At 51.9% G+C, this 17970-nt stretch overlaps 1 protein-coding gene across 2 annotated transcripts in view; it reads right to left on the bottom strand.

Moving 5' to 3' along the window:
- PSTPIP1 (proline-serine-threonine phosphatase interacting protein 1) overlaps positions 1-8497 on the bottom strand; it is a 43110-nt gene extending 34613 nt beyond the window's left edge. For both annotated transcript variants that reach the window (XM_068991233.1, XM_068991234.1), the window contains exon 1: positions 8162-8497. In XM_068991233.1, the coding sequence (XP_068847334.1) occupies positions 8162-8197 (36 nt within the window). In that variant the 5' untranslated portion in view covers positions 8198-8497. The remainder of the gene's footprint in view (positions 1-8161) is intronic.
- Between the last annotated feature and the right edge of the window lie 9473 nt (positions 8498-17970).

The raw sequence follows: 17970 nt of genomic DNA, 5'->3' as shown, positions 1-17970 counted from the left end.
AGGCTCACGCTGTAGGTGCCTATCCAATTATAAGTCAGGATCCCTTGGGATCTCTTCCTGGTCTACTGACTCCCAATGCTGAGCAGCACGTGGTCCCCTGAGGACTGTGCTTAGTGTCTCCATCCTCAAAGCCTTTATCTCAGTTGAGAATCACTCTAATATCCTACAGATGAGGAAACTGAAGTTCAGAAAGGAGAAAGGATTCTCCAAGTTCCCCCTCAGCAAGTGAGGGGGGAAGCTTCAAAGAGGCCTGTCCCCCGTCTGAGCCTGGAGCACAGAGAGTGACTAAGCCCGTGAGGGAGGGGCCTTCCAGAGCTAGTCCCGCAGGACGCCCTGGCTAGCCTGCGCAGTCCCCAGGGCACCGGGTACCACTCTCTCTTGCTAGAAGTGAGGCAGTTTCGATTTCCGCAACTAGTTCCCTCCATCGTGTCATTTGCAGCGTCAGACAGGCTCTAGCTGAGGCAGGCAGGCATCCTAACCACAGCCCACAGCCTCCAAGCCTCTTTTTGCATGAGAAGAAACATCCGTCACTGGAGAGGGTGAAGAAAGGAAGAAAGGCTCTCTGCCTCCACTCAAGGCTGGTCAAGACCTTTTAAAGCCCAGCCGTGGTCCTCCCTTCCTACAGTCACTGTACGCAGTCCTCTGGGCCAGAAGACCGTCTTGCAAACCCACTGCACCACTCCCCCCTCCACACCTTTTCCCCTGCCAAGCTTTCCACCTTGGCCCTCCCACCCACCAAGTCCTCCTCCACCTTTCCAAGCCCAAGCAAGGCCCTCCCTCTCCACCCCAGGGGCTAGCAACCTCGGCTGCGTGGAGGTGCCAGGAGAAGCCAGCCGAAGTCCCTGAGTTCCTGGCAACTGGACAACGAGGAGGACCTTAAGAAGCAGATCTTGTTTTCCACCAAGAACAAAACTGAAGCTGTGGGTTACGTTCTTGACCCAGGACACAGCAGCCAGGAAACGCCACAGGGGAATACCTGCAGGCATCACAAAAGCAGGGCGAAGGCAACCATGAAGCTCTGCAGTCACCTGGGGCCATCAGACGGTCGACCGCATCCTATGGAGTGGGTGTGGAGGAACCGAGTCCTTGGGTCCCTGGGGGCACACACACCACAAAGTGTGCACAGAGTATGTGGAAGAGTTCACGCCACTGAACCACAAATGCCACCTAAAAACACGATCTCAGCTTGAAAACAGGAATTGCTTAGTTTTGTTTTTTAAACATTTTCCTTTTAATGGCATGTGTAATCTGTGATCATTTGCAGAAAATTATGGCGAGAGAAATCACCTTACTTCCAAAACCATGGAAACCGATGTTACCGAATAGAGAGCCACCCTTTCATCCTTTAGGAATTATAATTGAACCAAGAACTCACCAGTCTCCTTGGATTCAGGGGCAGAATGTGATAGGGTCCGACAGAGCTAATGGGTGTCCCTGCTCTGCCTTGAACGTATGACCATAAACTTGGCCCTTGACCTCCCCTGTCTCCGTGCTGGACATGGGAGGACATTGGCAAGTCCTTCCCTGCAAGGTGGATTTGGGGACACATGTGTCACAGGGCCTGGTACATAAGGGATGCCGAACAGCAACCAGGAACAGCCGCCTCTCCTCTGAGAATGACATATCTGGGACTCAGAGGAAAAAGAATTTTCACAGAACAGGAAATAAACATCTTCTTTTTCATTTTTAATTGTGTAATTTAATTTTCATTGGGTAATATATTTACATGGTTCAACAACCAAACGCTATAGAAAAGTACATAGAATACTTAATGCCACACAGCCCTGAAACCCATCAATCTTTCTTCTTTCACTTCCCCCAAAAGGCCATCACTTTAATTAGCTCTCTGTGCGTCTTTCCAGAGATTCTTGTTGTTAATACAAGCCCATGCAAGCATGCTAAGTCACTTCAGTTTTGTTTGACTCTTTGCAAGCCCCTGGACTGTAGCCCACCAGGCTCTTCTGTCCATGGGATTCTCCAGGCAGGAATACTGGAGTGGGTAGCCATTCCCTTCTCCAGGGGATCTTCCCGATTCAGGGATCAAACCCAGGTCTCCTCCATTACAGGCGAATTCTTTACCATCTGAGCCATCAGGGAAACCCTAATACAAGCCTATACCAACACTAATGCTTATTTCCCCCCACTTTTCACAATGGGTTGCACACAAGACACACCGCTTGGTCTGTGCTTTTTACACAGAACACCATGCCTCAAGGAGCTCTGCGACCAGCACAGAGAGAGTCCGTTCTCATCCTTTTCAATAGCCATGGCCAGAAAGGCACAGGGAGGGCAGTAGGTGGAGACAAAGGAAGGCCAGCCAGAGGCCCCTCTCTCCCATCTCCTGCCTCTACCATCCCCTCCTGCTCAGGAGGACCCCCTCCTCAGCCACTGGCCTCCTCGGCCTTCAAGGCCACAGGGCCCTGCCCTGCTGCAATTCCATCCACAAAACCTGAGTGGGCTTTGATTCCCAGCAGAGCCCCTTCCAGGCCACTCTGATCCCTCTTTCCTGGATGAAAAGTTTCCTGCCCAGCCAGAGGACTCTGAGGGGTCCCAGAGTGGCTGCTAGTGCCAAATGCCAGAGAACTGCCCACACCTTCCCACCCAGGAATGTCTCCTCATGTGGGAAGCTATGCAAGAAGTGGTCGTCAAGTGCAAAATCTTGATACACAAAGATCGACCCAGAATGCTAAATAGTTGGCAATAATCTCTGTTTTTTTTAAGACAGCATATTAAAAAGCAGAGAAATAACTTTGCAGACAAAGGTCTGTATAGTTAAAGCTACAGTTTTTCCAGTAGTCATGTACAGATGTGAGAGTTGGACCATAAAGAAAGCTGAGTGCCAAAGAATTGATGCTCTTGAACTGTGGTATTGGAGAAGACTCTTGAGAATCCCTTGGACTGCAAGGAGATCAAACCAGTCAATCGTAAAGGAAATCAGTGCTGAATATTCGTTGGAAGGACTGATGCTGAAGCTCCAATAATTTGGCCACCTGATGTAAAGAACTGACTCACTGGAAAAGACCCTGGTGCTAGGAAAGATTGAAAGCAGGAGGAGGAAACGACAGAGGAATGAACATGAGTTTGAGCAAGTTTCTGGAGTTGGTGAAGGACAGGGAAGCCTGGCAAGCTGCAGTCCATGGGGTTGCAAAGAGTCGGACACCACTGAGCAACTAAACTGAACTGAATCTAAATGTCCAGCAACAGGGGATTGTATAAATAAATCGTGTGTGTGTGCTAAGTCACTTAGTCATGTCTGACTCTTTGTGACCCTATGGACTGTGGGCTCCTCTGTAGGATCCTAACTTCTTCTAGGGCAAGGTAATCTGACAGTCTCATTCAGCTGTTTGGATGGGGGATGAGGATCGCAGGGCCCAGCTTAGATTACCTAGTAGAGAACGCTTCTCAACAAATATCTGTTGAATGTAACTAAAGCAAAATGAAGGAGAAGATGGGTTCAGCAAGGCAGTAGACCGTGGAGACCCTTACTGTTTGTCCACTTATTCTATTAACGTTGACCAAACACACAGCCCACTCACCAGCCCTATGCTGAGGATGGGATTCACAGCATGTCCACCAAATCCACAAATTGGAGAACTGTACAGTCACTAACAATGGTGTTTTGAAGATAAGGAAATCACACCCCAGCCCATGCATGTTCAAGATAAAATTATGTCAAGAAGAGGAGTGTTCCCCCACACTCTCCTCGTCAGTAGGGAACCTCAGAGTCTCAGAACCGGAGAGGGGAAGAGGCCGCAGTAGCTGATCAGACACATGGGGCCTCAGCCCTCTCCCCCTGCCCCTAGCCCACGCATCCTTGGTGAGTCATTTCCCCACCGAAGGAAGTGGTACCTCCTCTGTCTTCTGCTGCGGAGCTCAGCACCTCCTCGCTTAGCATTTCCAAATGGAGAGGGAGCCCAGCCTCAAACGGGAGAAATGTAACCTCAAGTCAGAGGGAAAAGTTCAGGCCCGGTTTCTAGGTCCCCTTTGATGGTTTCCGCCCAAAGCCATGACGGTAGGGAGGGAAGAGCAAAGGCATGAGAAGGAGTATATGTGGCCATTACTTTTCCTTTTAACAACCCCGAAAAAGACAGGATGTGGGTCTTAATAAAACCTGGTCCAGAACTAGATTTTCCTTCTTAAAACAATATCCCGTGACTTCTTTGCAAAAGTGGTTGGATGTATAGGTCTGGGAGGCAATGAGAGGGCAGGAGGGGAAAGTGCGGCTCAGAGCAGTCCTCTGGGTGCTCCCTGTGCCTGGTCCATTATCAAAGAACTCTAGACTCCAGAAGTCGATCCTGACTTCTTCTAGGGCAAGGTAATCTGACAGTCTCATTCAGCTGTTTGGATGGGGGATGAGGATCACAGGGCCCAGCTTAGATTACCTAGTAGAGAGCGCTTCTCAACAAATATCTGTTGAATGTAACTAAAGCAAAATGAGGGAGAAGATGGGTTCAGCAAGGCAGTAGGACCGTGGAGGCCCTTACTGTTTGTCCACTTATTCTATTAACGTTGACCAAACACACAGCCCACTCACCAGCCCTATGCTGAGGATGCAGACAGGTGTTTCTTGCAATACACTTTGGCTGCTGCTGAGAGCAGAGCCCCTGCAAGGAAAGCTGTGTATACTGGGATAAGGAGTGGTAATCCCGCATTCTCTGGGATTCTCTGCCCCTCTGGCCTGGTGCTGAGTCAGATTCCAGGAGCTCTAAGGCCCTGTCAGCTTGGACACCTGGTACTCTTATCCTCAGCTTTCTCTCCGACAGCCCTCTGTTCTGAGGCTCAGTCACAAACTTCCTGCAAAACTGATCTTCTTTATCACTGTGTGTGTATTAACAGAAATCAAATGATCCCTTCCCTCCCCTGTGGCTAGCCCACCCCAGCCTCACTCCCAAAGAAGCCTGAACGTTAGGCTGCAGACAGAAGTAGGCTATAAATAAATACTGCATGGTCACACTGACAAGATTGCAAATACAGGCCTATTGAGGGACAGGACTGGTCAACTCTACCACTTCTAACCACTGTGTCTGCTTTTTATAAGGTATTGTCTCTTCTCTTACTATCAGGCTACCAGCTATCTGTGAAACTGTCTCTAACAGGTCAGTGTCAGTTCAGTCGCTCAATCATGTCCAACTCCTTGCAATCCCATGGGCTGCAGCACGCCAGGCTTCCCTGTCCATCACCAACTCTCAGAGCTTACTCAAACTCATGTCCATCAAGTCAGTGATGCTATCCAATCATCTCATCCTCTGTTGTCCCTAATGGGTCTAACAGGTCAGGCCCACCAATATTTAATCAGTCAGATTCCATGTAGATACCTACCATTTGCTGTATCTATAGGTCAACAAAACCACATGACTAAGCTTGTTAAAACTGTGGGTAAAATCAGAGTTCATGGGCCCTAACTAAAAGCTATAGGGCATCTCAAATGAGTAAAGTATGCAAGCTTTAATGCAAACTCTTAGAACCTCAGAAACCATTTTTGTTTCCCTGCTCACAATGAAGTGCTGCTGTGAACAAGGCTGGCTCTCACCTGTGTTTTGGATGGTTGAGGCTGCCAGTTAACGGGAATGCTGCAGTATTAGACACAATCCTTCAGCTCAGGGCTTCCTTCCACTACAGACCAGCCATTTGCAGGCAGCGTGTTCCCAAGCTGTGGTTAATGGCATTGCCTGGGCACGGGGTGGGGGAAAGCCAGGGGGAAGGGCAGGCTGAGCCCTGTCCCTAACACCAGCACGGCGGTTAGATCACTGTGTCTTTTCCATTTTACCGCTTTGTCTATAAATTGGGGTTCAGAAGACTTCTGTGGAGCCCATCTGATCTGATTTCTCTGGGAGGTAGGAAGGACTGAGTTTTTCCCTCCTTCACCAACGTAACCCAAAAATCCAGTGATGGGCGCTATGGCTAAAGAGGTAATGAAGCACCTGAGTGAGAGCTGACACTGGGGCCAACCTGTCCAGGTTTCACCCAGCTGTGTGACTTTGGGCAAGTGACTGAGGCTCTCTGTGCCTTGGCCTCTTCTTGTGAACAATAGGTGCCACAATAGCATCCACTTCCTGGGTTTAAATGAGTCAACAGATGCATAGTCCTGAGGACAGTGCCTGACACGTCTTTAGTGCTGGGGTTAGTGGTCCTTGTGGCCTGGGCCAGGCTGAGCGTCTGGGACACAGGTTAGGATTCAGAGCCCGGGGGCATTGGCCTTTCCCTCCCTGCTTTGGCCCTCCCTAGGGAAGTGGCACCTCTACCCCAAGCCCCCAGAGCCAGCAGCAGAGGAGAGGAGAACTTGCAAGCGACTCAGAGGTGGGGCGAGCACAGAGTGTGGCGGGACGCAGCACAGGAAGCCGCCGCAGGTAGAATGCTGCCACCACACCCTGCTCCCTCCTGTACCACCTACCCCCTTCCTGCCCAGATCCTGCCTTGGGGCTGCTCCTCGGGCCAGCTCTGTCCTAGGGAGGGTGGAACCAAAGGCTCTGGGCTGGACCAAACGTCCTGGAACTCAAATACAGCCAGGGTGTGCTTGGCCCGCCATGGGCTGCTAATCACCTGGATGTTCAAGTGAAAGTGTGGGTCTCCCAGTCATGTCTGACTCTTTTGTGACCCTATGGGCTGTAGCCCACCAGGCTCCAATGTCCATGGGATTCTCCAGGCAAGAACACTGGAGTAGGTTGGCAATTCCTTCTCCAGGAGATCTTCCCAACCCAAGGATCAAACCCAGGTCTCCTGCCTTGCAGGCAGATTCATTGCCATCTGAGCCACAGGGAAGCCCTAACTTTTCCCCAGCTCTGCACTCCAAGTCAGAGCAATGACGTAGTGACGCACTGTCCAGTCTGCGCATCCCCTGCTGACGGCTGCCCCCCCCCGCCTCGCATGGGTCCCAGCTGCCAGCCTGGTGCTTGGAAGGGGCCGAGGCAGGTCTGCTTCCCTGGCTTCTCTGGGCTGGTCCCGGCCCCTCTCTGTAGAGATGGGGAGATGGAGGCCCAGAGAGACAGCCCTCTGCCTACTGTGCAGTTAGAGCAGGCGGGAAGCGAGCCACTCAGACTCTGGCCACGGGCCCCAAGGAGAGCGTGGCCCAGAAGGGAAGGAAGACCTGGCTCGTTAGCTCTCGTCCTCCTGGCTGGAGGCCCCAGGAAAGGGCCCAGGGAGGCCAGACTGTCGGCTGAGTTCAGGCCGACTGAGCAAAGAGCCAGTATCCTCTGTGCGGCTGGCGGGGGTGCCCTCAGGACAGCCACGTTCCTCAGCTCTAACCAGAGAGGTCTCAGCTTTTCCCTGGGAGCCACTGGGAACAGTCAGCGCTTGAGAAGCAGAGGGGTAGGCTGAGAGACAGCAGGAAAAAAGGTGGTGGGGTCCAAATGGGGCTTGCAGGCTGTGTGGCCTGGGGCCAGCAATTTCACCTCCACAAGCCAGCTGGGCGCTGGAATTTCACAAGGAAAAGACTTGATTTACACATGTGCTGAATTTAAGAAAGCGAACAAGGAATTGCCCAGCCCTGTTGCCTCCCTGAAGGACCCCTAAGGTCTGCAAGGAAGAGGGGTGAAGAGGGGTGGGGTAAGGGCAAGAGATTCCCGTTTGGTGCTCCAGCGAGATGCAGGGGATTTTGTTACATTAGATCCCCTCGTTTAGCTCTCCCATTCAGTTAGCATGTTTGTTAATTATCTCTACCATATAGATGGGGGGGAGGGGTGGCCAGAAATGAAGTTCAGAGAGGTAAAATGACTTGTCCAGCCTCTAAATAGCAGAGCCAAAATCCAAATTCAAGTCTATCTGGTCCCCAGACCTGTGACCCTTCCTCCTTTACCACACAAGTCCTCATCAAGTCCCAGCCATGTATCAGATGCTCCTAAAAGGCTCCCGCTGTGGAGAGGGGGTCTCCCAGAGGAAAGATCTGCCCTGGGACCCCAGAGAATGTCCATCCCTTGCTTGCTGAAGTTTGCAGAGGAATCAGTACCCCAGACTGAGGACCCCCATTGTCCACTTCCAACTCAGAAACAGCCCAGGTCACACCCCTCACCCCACGACAATAAAGGATCAAAATCAGCCATCATTTTTATGAGAAAACCCCCCTCTGGTAGCCACATCCCCAACCCACCGCCCTGAGGAAACGTCAGCTGAGCTGGCCTCCCCAGGTACACTCCACTTGCTCAAACCCACAGCCGTCTTCACTCACCCAAAACGCATCTTTGAACTGAAGCTGAGGCATCATCCTCAGGCAACTGCCACGGCAAAGCTTGCTCTCCTGCCACGGTCAGGGCTGAACGAGGGCCAGGAGCCAGGCGCACAGTCCCAGTCCCGGCAGGGCTGGCCCGGGGCTCCCCTCCCCAGCCGGCGGAGCCCTCTGCAGCGCCTCTGAAGGCAGCCGTAAGCCAGAGACTGCCAGAGGGAAGAAAAGGGCTCAACCTGTTTTGTTTGGGGCTAGAATCAGTGGCAAAATGAGGAAGGGCTGGTGCCCAGTGACGGGAGGAAGGGCCCCACGGTCCGGCCCGGCCCCTCGCCAGCCCCACGGAGATGGAAGACTCAGTCCAGGCTGCAGGACTGAGAGCAAGGAGGGCAGCCCCGGGTCAGCAGAGGCAGTGGCCAGCGGGAGAGGCGGTCCCCGGGGCCTCCGCAGGAAGGTTTGTGCAACCTCCCCGGGGCAGGCTCCAGGGCCGGCGCCCCACAGGAAGTGGAGCCGCCCCGCCTGCCACCTGCCACCCTGCTACGCGCCTCCACTTGCCCCCTTCTGATGTTCTAGCGGGGAATGTTCTCTGAGCCACAAGCCCAGAGAGCCTGAGGCCCACTGCAGTTGTGGGCAAGGAGGAGGGCAGGAACCCAGGTGCTGTCACCCAGCACGCCAGCCCCACCCCGGCCCAGGTCCAGAGGGCCCAGACTCTCCACCGGTCACCGGCAAACCACTTCAGGAAGGGAGGGGCTCACCCAACCCAGAACATTATCAAACGCTGCGTGCACGATGCCCCAGTCCGCGTCCTGCCCTCGAGGAAGTCACAGTCTGGGGGCAGGCATAGCTGTGGGCTGGCTGTGGGAGGAAGGTGAGAGCATGGAGGTGGGGGGAGCAGGTAGCTAGGCCAATGGAGAACAGCCTCATGGAGCCTGCCTCTTCTCCAGGTCTCCAGATTAGACCCTCTCTGGGGCAGGAAGTCCCCTCTGAAGATGGGGTCTTCAGGCTGAAAGAATGTTGTTGGACTGGGAGAGACAGGATTACAGAGGCATAAATGGGAGAGTTTGAAAAATCCAGGTGGAGGCCCCTGTTTTTGTTCTGTCTGGGCCCTACCCTTCAGAAGGACTTTAATCCACCCTCCAGCTCTCCAAGCCTTGGTTTCCCCGTCGGCCACCCCTAATCTTTGGAAAAGATTAGGGAATTACTGGAATTTCTGTTTTTTGTAGGGCAGGTGCTGGGGCTCGCTCTGTGTGTCTGGTATTACCTTGGGAAGAGCCTTGGACTGGAGCCCCAGACACCTGGGAAGGAAGGGCCTGCCTACTCAGCAGAAGATGCCGGCAGGGGGGGCCGGAGCCCGGGATGTGTTGGCAAGAAGGGGTGAATCAGGATCGTCCACAAATCACCACCCTCAGCAATGCCTCCCTTACCACTGACTGTGGTGATCAGACAGAGGAGAGCTGCCGCAGGAGAGACCTAAGCTCCCAAGTGCTAGCTATGTGAGCCTGGGGTTAGAGTTGGGGCACACCCACACCTCTGAAATAACCACCCAAGAGAGAACTCGTTGGGGAGAGCTGCAGAGCAGAGGCTATGGGGGTAGCCCCCTACCTCCAGAATCCTTGTGTGTGTGTCAGTCACTCGGTCGTGTCCCAGCCATGGACCATAGCCGCCAGGCTCCTTTGTCCATGGGGATTCTCCAGGCAAAAATACTGGAGTAGGTTGCCAAGCTCTCCTGCAGGGGATCTTCCTACCCCAGGGGTTGAACCCAGATATCCCGCATTGCAGGCGGATTATTTACCAGCCGAGCCACAAGGGAAGCCCAGAATCCTTAGGATCTAGTTAATAAACATCTCCAGCATTGAAAGCACCCCAGTTGGATTTTTTGTTGCTTGTAGCTGAAGACAGCTGACGTCAATATCACCTTGAATGCCGAAGGCCAAAGGCTGAGGCTGAATCTCATACCAATGGCATCACCACCTCTGATAGCTCCGACTCAGCCTCCCTGGCCTCAGGTTTCCATCTATCAAATGGAGTGATGCTTCTGGTTCTGGAGACAAACAAGAAACCCTCAGGCTCTTGCCCTCTTATTCCCATGGAGGAGGAAATGGCAATCTGCTCCATTACCCTTGTCTGGAAAAACGAATGGCCAGAGGAGCCTGGTGGGCTACTGTCCCTGGGGTCACAAAGAGTCAGACACGACTTAGCCACTGAGCACACACACACCCTCTTATTAGCAGGAAACTTCAAGTCAGGCTCTCTCCCCTGCCTCTCCAGGGACTCTTCCCATCACCCCTCATAAATTTCTGCTCAAAATAGCCCTCTTCCTTCCGCACAAAGGTGCCCTCTCTACCCCTACCTCCACATCTTTGCCTCTCTCTGCTCCCCAGACTCCCTCCTGACATGCCTTCCTTCATTTTCCTTCCCTGCACAAATCCTCCCTTCCCTCAAGGCCTGCCACAAAGCTTGCACACTTGAGACCTTCCTGTGCCAGCTGCCCTGGGGCAGCCCCAGAGGGATGGCCTTGCAGGTTGTGGGCTGAAGCAATTAGGGAAGGAAGTAATAGGAGGATTCTAAAGAGACTCTAAAGTGCTCTGCTGCAGAGAGGCCTTCCTCCTCCCCCCTCAACTCCCCACTGAGGCTTGGCCACCTCGGTGGCCAGTAGCCAACTCTGCTTTGGTTTACACTTGCTTAGTACCGGGGGCATCATTAAGCCTTTCACGCCGACTACCTCATTTAGTCCTCCCTTATCATCCTCACCTCACAGAGAAGCAAACCAAAGATTAAAGAATTCACGTGACTTGGAGCTTGCCTGGTGGTCCAGTGGTTAAGCCTGCCCCTTCCAATGCAGGAGGCATGGGTTTGACCCCTGGTCAGGAAACTAAGATCAGCAGGGTATGGCCAAAAAATCAAAAAAGAGAAAAGAAAGAGTTTATCTGATTCATTCAATACCTCACAGTCGGTATATAGAGTGTTGGGCTTTGACTCAGGTTTTCTGATGCCAAAGCCCGTGTCTTAATGTCCCCTCGTGTCTGTTACCAGCAACCTCTCTTAACAGTGAGTTTCATCCTTCCTTTCTCCAATTCTGCCTCCAGAACTTCTCACTCTGATCCAGAGCTGGGAAAGGTGAGTCCAGGGAGGCTGTTGGGGCTGATGGCTCTATTGGATGAGAGTACAGCCCTGGCGCATGATCATCGTCCAATTTCCCTTTGTTAGTTGCACCGCCTAAGGATGCTTTGGCCCCAAGGAACATAAAACCAGAGGGTCTGATGTGGACAACATGTGTCATCATCCATACAAGGGGTCTGGAGGCAGCATGGCCTGGGTGAAATTCATTAGGGCCCCGGCTCAGTTTCTCTGTGATTCTTCTCATTTACTGTCTCCCTTAACTTACTGTGCCTCAAAGAGTTGGACACGACTGAGCAACTAACTGAACTGTCTCCCTTCTCCAGCTCCAATGGCTCTGGTCTATGACCGCACACACAGCCACAGAGGAAGAAAAGTGATTCCTCTCCTGTTGTCTCATTTTCTTCAAAGTCCTCCCTGCCCAGGCTCCGAGGAGACCTCCCTTCACGTCTCATTGGCCAGAATGAGACAGAATCACATGCACAGGTATGGCCATCACCGGCCTCAGGAAGGGGATGTCTTGATTGGGGTGATGGGAATGTTGAGAGCCAGCCACTGTGGCCACCACAGCCCTCTGTCCATCAGGTCCACAGACACTGCTAGGTACCAATTCCTGGCAGGTCCTGCTGGGACGGGCTCAGAGAGGACACAGACTGGTCTCTGCCCTGGAGGACCCACTTATGGGTTCTAGAAAGATCTCTCCAGATGGGAAGTGGTTGGGAGAGAGTGAGACCAGAAGAGGGTGTTATAATAACTCTGAGAGAGGACTGAGCCCTAGGTGGGCAGGCCAGGAGGAAGGCATGGACTGGTGGGATATTACGGAGACAGAGGAGAAGGAGGGAGACATCTGAGTGCCTCTGAGAAGAAAAGGAACTGCTCTCAGGCCTCCCTTCATCACCAGTTTCCCTGGGGAAGGGAATCCAGTCTTGAAAATCATAACCACAGTTGCATCAAAACACCATTCACCTTGAGGTCCAGGCAGCTGTGCTTGAAGCCAGACTTTGCTCCTATTTAAGGAGGGAGTCCCTCCATGAAGGCTGAGCCCCATCCTATTTTGCATGACATTTGAATACATTTCCTTGAGGAACTCAAACTCAAGAAGTAGTAGGTCCATGGATTGAGAACAAAGTGCAAAATCAGTTATTACAACATTGCCCCTTGGAGGGGTTTGGCTCCTGAAGCCAGTTCATCCATCCTCTTGAGCCAAATAAACAACAAAAACAATAATACGAGCCAGCATCAAGGGAGTATTACTGCCTGCAGGGTCTGCATGTATTTTACATGCTTGATCTCACTGATGGCTCTCTGCCAGGATCAGCTATGTCATTTGCAGCATCAATGCAAAATGAAAGTGTGGGGCCTCTTATTAACAAGGCAAGGGACAAATTGCCATTAAAGTTTCTAAAATATAGTCTTTCCCTTTCCCATGTTCTGTCAACTTGCTTCATTTGCTATTTAATGTTGCACCCTGTTGGGCATGGGAACACTTGAGGGACAAGTGCCCTCTGTCTCTTGACTCACTTTCAGAGGAAATCCACCAGCTGCTGGGTTTCCCCTCCTGCCAGTCACCAGACTACATTCTCTGGCTGGGGGCAGGGAAGTCAAGCCAGGCATCTTCCTTTCTCATGGTAGAGGGAGATCCCCAAGACTACTGCAAGCTCATACCAGGATGCCCTCGGTACATGGGTCAGGAGTGGGCAGGAGACCTGAGTCACCTGCCGAATGTGCCACGGTGCCATCAGCTCAGTGCAGGGACTGCCATGCCCTGTCCTGAAATGCTGCCAGGCAACACTGAGCCTCCCCACTCCTATGCCCAGGCCCTGCTGCGGGCAGAGGGTGACAGTGGTGGCTAGGCAGGAGTGGGGAGGGGAAAGCTGAGAACCCATCAGGGGAGGTGGTAGGAGATGGGGCCATGCATGAGCCGAGGCTCCAAGCCCTGAATCCATGCCTCATTGTCCCATCAGACTTCACTTAAAAACAGAAATCCAAAGATAGCGTTATAAAGGGTTTCAAGATGTACATCCTTGTGGGAAACCCTGCTCACTACCGCCTGTTCTCCACACATCAGGATGACATTTTCAGACCAAATTAGATCATATACTTTCCATGGTCACCTTAGCTATGATTTCTCAATGTTCTTTGAACAACAGTCATTGGCCTTACATGGCCTGTAGATACTGCATGATCTGACCCCAGCCTACGATTCAACCTCATCTCAAACAGGAAGAATCTTGAGCAATAGGTTGGAGCCTTCTAGAAAACGGAAGGCATTGTAGAAAGGAGCATCTCAAAGCTCCTTGGTGACTTTAGGCACTCAGAAGGCCCTTACCATGAATTTTATTCAGAAATAGCATCACCAGTGGTCTAAGGGGCATTTGTCTTGCCCCTCTCTGCCTGCAGTTCAGGAGACCTGGATTCTAACTCTGGGTCAGGAAGATCCTCTGGAGAAGGAAATGGCTACCTGCTCCAGTATTCTCGTCTGGAGAATCCCATGGACAGAAGAGCCTGACGGTGTACAGCCCATGGGGTCGTAGAGCCAGACATGACTGAGTGACTAACACTTTCACATTTGCTTTTCTCACTGTTGTCTTGATAATATCTGCCACTGTCCAGGCAGGCCAGGTGACACACATACCTTTCCTTCCTGGAGAAGCAGAGCACACTGCCATGATGATGGCATGGCTGTGGGGTGCCTGCTCGCCCCATGGTTGAATTGGACTGTTCCTGTACCCAAGCACCACGGCCCACTGTTCCTAGGGGAAATGCGTCAGGCTCCTCCAGTTGGCCAGAGGCACATGTCCACCATGCTGGGGCCCCCGCACTCAACCGTAGCTACCCTGCCCCGGAATGGAACAAACCCAGCAGCAGAGCACCCACCGGCATTTCCTGAGCCTTCCCATCTTGGGACGTGGAAACAAACAAGGCAGAGCTCCTGCCTGTCTGATGGGGGAGGAAGCCCAGGTAGGGAAATGTGCTGACTGCAGAACAGCGGTGGGTGCAGGAGAGAGGGGAGTCCCCCCTCAGGAGGGGAGCTGGGGCCTGAGTAGCCAGAAGGAGCTGGCTGGTGTGACCAGTCAGCAAGGAGTCTCCAGAATGACAGCCAAGGCCTGCTGGGGTCTCAGCACACAGAGCTGTGTGCTAAGCACACACGCCTGAGACCTCATGCCATCCAGCAGATAAGGAAGCTGAGGTTCAGAGAGTTCAGCTAACTTGTCAGTGTGTGCATGCTCAGTCGTGTCCAACTCTGCAACCCCATGGACTGTAGCCTGCCAGGCTCCTCTGTCCATGGCATTTTCCAGGCAAGAATACTGGAGTGGGTTGCCAGTTCCTGCTCCAGGGGATTTTCCCGACCCAGGGATTGAACCCACATCTCTTGTGTCTCCTGCATGACAGGAAGATTCTCTACCACTTGAGCTAGAGTCCCACCCTGAGTGGAGTCTTTCCTTCCTAGAGAGTAGGGCTAGAGGTGAGGGGCCAGGGCAGAGTCTGGGGCCGAAGCCTGATGAAGAGGGAGGGGAGTGAGGGGAAGTCAGCAGCTGGGGAGGAAGTTCAGGGACCAGGGGCCCTGCGCGGTGGCAGCGGGGCTCCCAGATGGCCTGTCTGACACCTGGGAACATCCTGGCCCCAGATCTTTGCAGAGGGGCCCGTGGATGTGGCCTGTGGCCCTTAGGATGTGCTATCGATTCTACTTTTCAGTTTTCCCCAGAGAAGCAATTGCAAAAAGATAAAGCTTCTTCCCACTCATGCAGCTCTTCAGAGTTGACAAGGAGCTTTCAGATTTACTAATTTGCAGCCACCAGGGTGTGACTCTAAGTTTCCAGTCATCATCATTCTTCAGAAGCCAGGTGTTGCTGGCCGGAAGGCTTAGAAGACATCACAGAAGTGCTAAGTGGCCAGCAGGTGGCCAGCAGGGTCACCAGGACCCCCCACCCAGCCCTGCAGATGTGGGGGAAGGGCTCCTTCGGTGAAGGCTGAGAACCACCATCGCCAGCTCACCAGTCAGAGGGTGGAGGAATGCAGAGGTGGAAGGGCCCGCAGAGACCCTCTTGAGGGTCTCACATGGCAAGAAGGGGGCCTATCAGAAGACCTGTGGGACTTGGTTAAAAATCATAAGGCCAGATCTCAGCTTAGACTTACTGACTGGGTAGGGGCAGGGAATCTGTCACAGTTTCTAGTCACCGTCTGTGAGTTAGACGCACACGCTTGGAAGGGAACTCCTCTCATTCCCTACTGCTCCATTTTACAGATAGGGAAACAGGCCCAGCAGGACAGAACCACTGATCGGATTCTTTTTAATAACAGAGAAGGCAGGGTCTAATCACCTCTCACCCCCCATTCCTGCTCTGGTCCTTTCTAGCCTGTTTTGGTTTGTGTTTTCCATAACGGCAGCTGTCTCAAAAAAGAGCATCAACAGTTTTTCAAAATCCTCTTCCCAGTTGGGCTGGTCTTCATTTGGTCAGAAAGTATCTTTGCTCACAGTAAGGCAAAGCTTGATTTTGGCCCAGCTGCGGTTTAATTATTACTGAGATCCTGGCATTCAAAGGCAGGAGACCTTGACTTCAGTCTTGTCTGGGCCAGAAAATCAGTAAGTTGAGAAATGGGGAAGGGAGCACGGATGCAGCAAAGGAGACAGCGTACGCCAAGGCGTGGAAGCAGGGGCGACTGGGCGCGTCCAGCTGAGGGGTGGGCGGTGGGGAGAGCGCTCGGCTTGGAGACCGAAGAACAGGATTTGAATCCTGGCTCCAGCCTCACCTCACCGACAAAGTTCCTCGTCGGGAACAAGGGGATGATGAGCCTATGTATTTAACAGGGTTGCTCCAAAATTTATACAAGATGTTTCTAACATGCCTCGCCCAGTACTTAAGCACATGAGGTCATCCAGCTCTGCTCCCGTGCACAGAGGCCTGTCAGCCCACGGCGATGACAGCATTTCAGACCTGGCATTGTTACTGCTAAGGGGCTGTCCTCCCAGGGAGTGACTGGAGAAGATGTACTCCCAGGACTTCAGACAGCAGAACAAAGCCCAGGAGTGGCTGGTGGCCTGAGCAGTGTGGAGGGCATGACAATAGACTCTCATCAGACGGCGAAACCCCACGTTCTTGGGGAGCCGGGGCCCAGCTCTTGAGTTTCTTCCCAAGCCTTGTCCTCAGCAGCACCCCTTTCCAGATATCTCTGAAAGACATGTGTTCTCATATATATTTTTTAATTTTTACGTTTTATTTTGACATAGTTTAAAAAGAGTACAAGGAACTCTCATCCTCTTTCCCCAGATTCAGCAGATCATTTACATTTTTACCACAATTCTTTATTATATCTCTCTCTGTACTTACACAGATATGCAGATGACACCACCCTTATGGCAGAAAGTGAAGAGGAACTAAAAAGCCTCTTGACGAAAGTGAAAGAGGAGAAGGAAAAAGTTGGCTTAAAGCTCAGCATTCAGAAAACGAAGATCATGGCATCTGGTCCCATCACTTCATGGGAAATAGATGGGGAAACAGTGGAAACAGTGTCAGACTTTATTTTCTGGGGCTCCAAAATCACTGCAGATGGTGATTGCAGCCATGAAATCAAAAGACACTTACTCCTTGGAAGGAAAGTTATGACCAACCTAGATAGCATATTCAAAAGCAGAGATATTACTTTGCCAGCAAAGGTCCGTCTAGTCAAGGCTATGGTTTTTCCAGTGGTCATGTGTGGATGTGAAAGTTGGACTGTGAAGAAAGCTGAGTGCCGAAGAATTGATGCTTTTGAATTGTGGTGTTGGAGAAGACTCTTGAGAGTCCCTTGGACTGCCAGGAGATCCAATCAGTCCATCCTAAAGGAGACCAGCCCTGGGTGTTCTTTGGAAGGACTGATGCTAAAGCTGAAACTCCAATACTTTGACCACCTCATGCAAAGAGTTGACTCATTGGAAGAGACTCTGATGCTGGGAGGGATTGGGGGCAGGAGGAGAAGGGGACGACAGAGGATGAGATGGCTGGATGGCATCACTGATTCGATGGATGTGAGTCTGAGTGAACTCCGGGAGTTCATGATGGACAGGGAGGCCTGGAGTGCTGTGATTCATGGGGTTGCAAAGAGTTGGACACGACTGAGTGACTGAACTGAACTGAACTGAACTGATTACATATGCTTAGTAATGAAGTAGATATTATCTGAGTAAGCTAGAGACATGGAACCCTTTACCCCTAAATTCTTCAGTGCGTATTTCCTGTGAACAAGGACATTCTCTTACATAACCACAGCACAAGTTTCAAAACCAAGAAACTGAACGCTGTACAATGTTCTTGTCTAGTCCGTCTCCTCAGTCACCTTTGATTCCATTGGTCGTAATGCCCCTTAAGTCTATGCTTCCCTCCTGGTCTCCTTCCATCTCTGACAGTTCCTCTGTCTTCCCTTGACATTCATGACACTGATACTGGGGAAAACGGCAGGCTGCTCATTTTGTAGAATGTCTCTCCATTTGGGTTTGGATCTGGTTCTTCCCTCGTGATTACATTCAGATCACACACTTCGTATGACAGGAACACCACATAAGTACTTTTGTGTTCTTCTCAGTGCCTCGTATCAGGAGGCACATGAGGTCAACTTGTTGTTGGTGATGTTAACTTTGGTCACTTGATTTGGGTGGTGTCCACCAGTTTTCCCTTTCATGTTTAATGAGTATCTTATAGAGAAAATTTTGAGGCTATGTAAAT

Source organism: Capricornis sumatraensis, chromosome 19 (genome assembly GCF_032405125.1).
Source record: "Capricornis sumatraensis isolate serow.1 chromosome 19, serow.2, whole genome shotgun sequence".
Lineage (NCBI taxonomy): Eukaryota > Metazoa > Chordata > Mammalia > Artiodactyla > Bovidae > Capricornis > Capricornis sumatraensis.
Note: the sequence above shows the minus strand (reverse complement) of the source record. Positions and strands in the feature narration are given on the sequence as shown.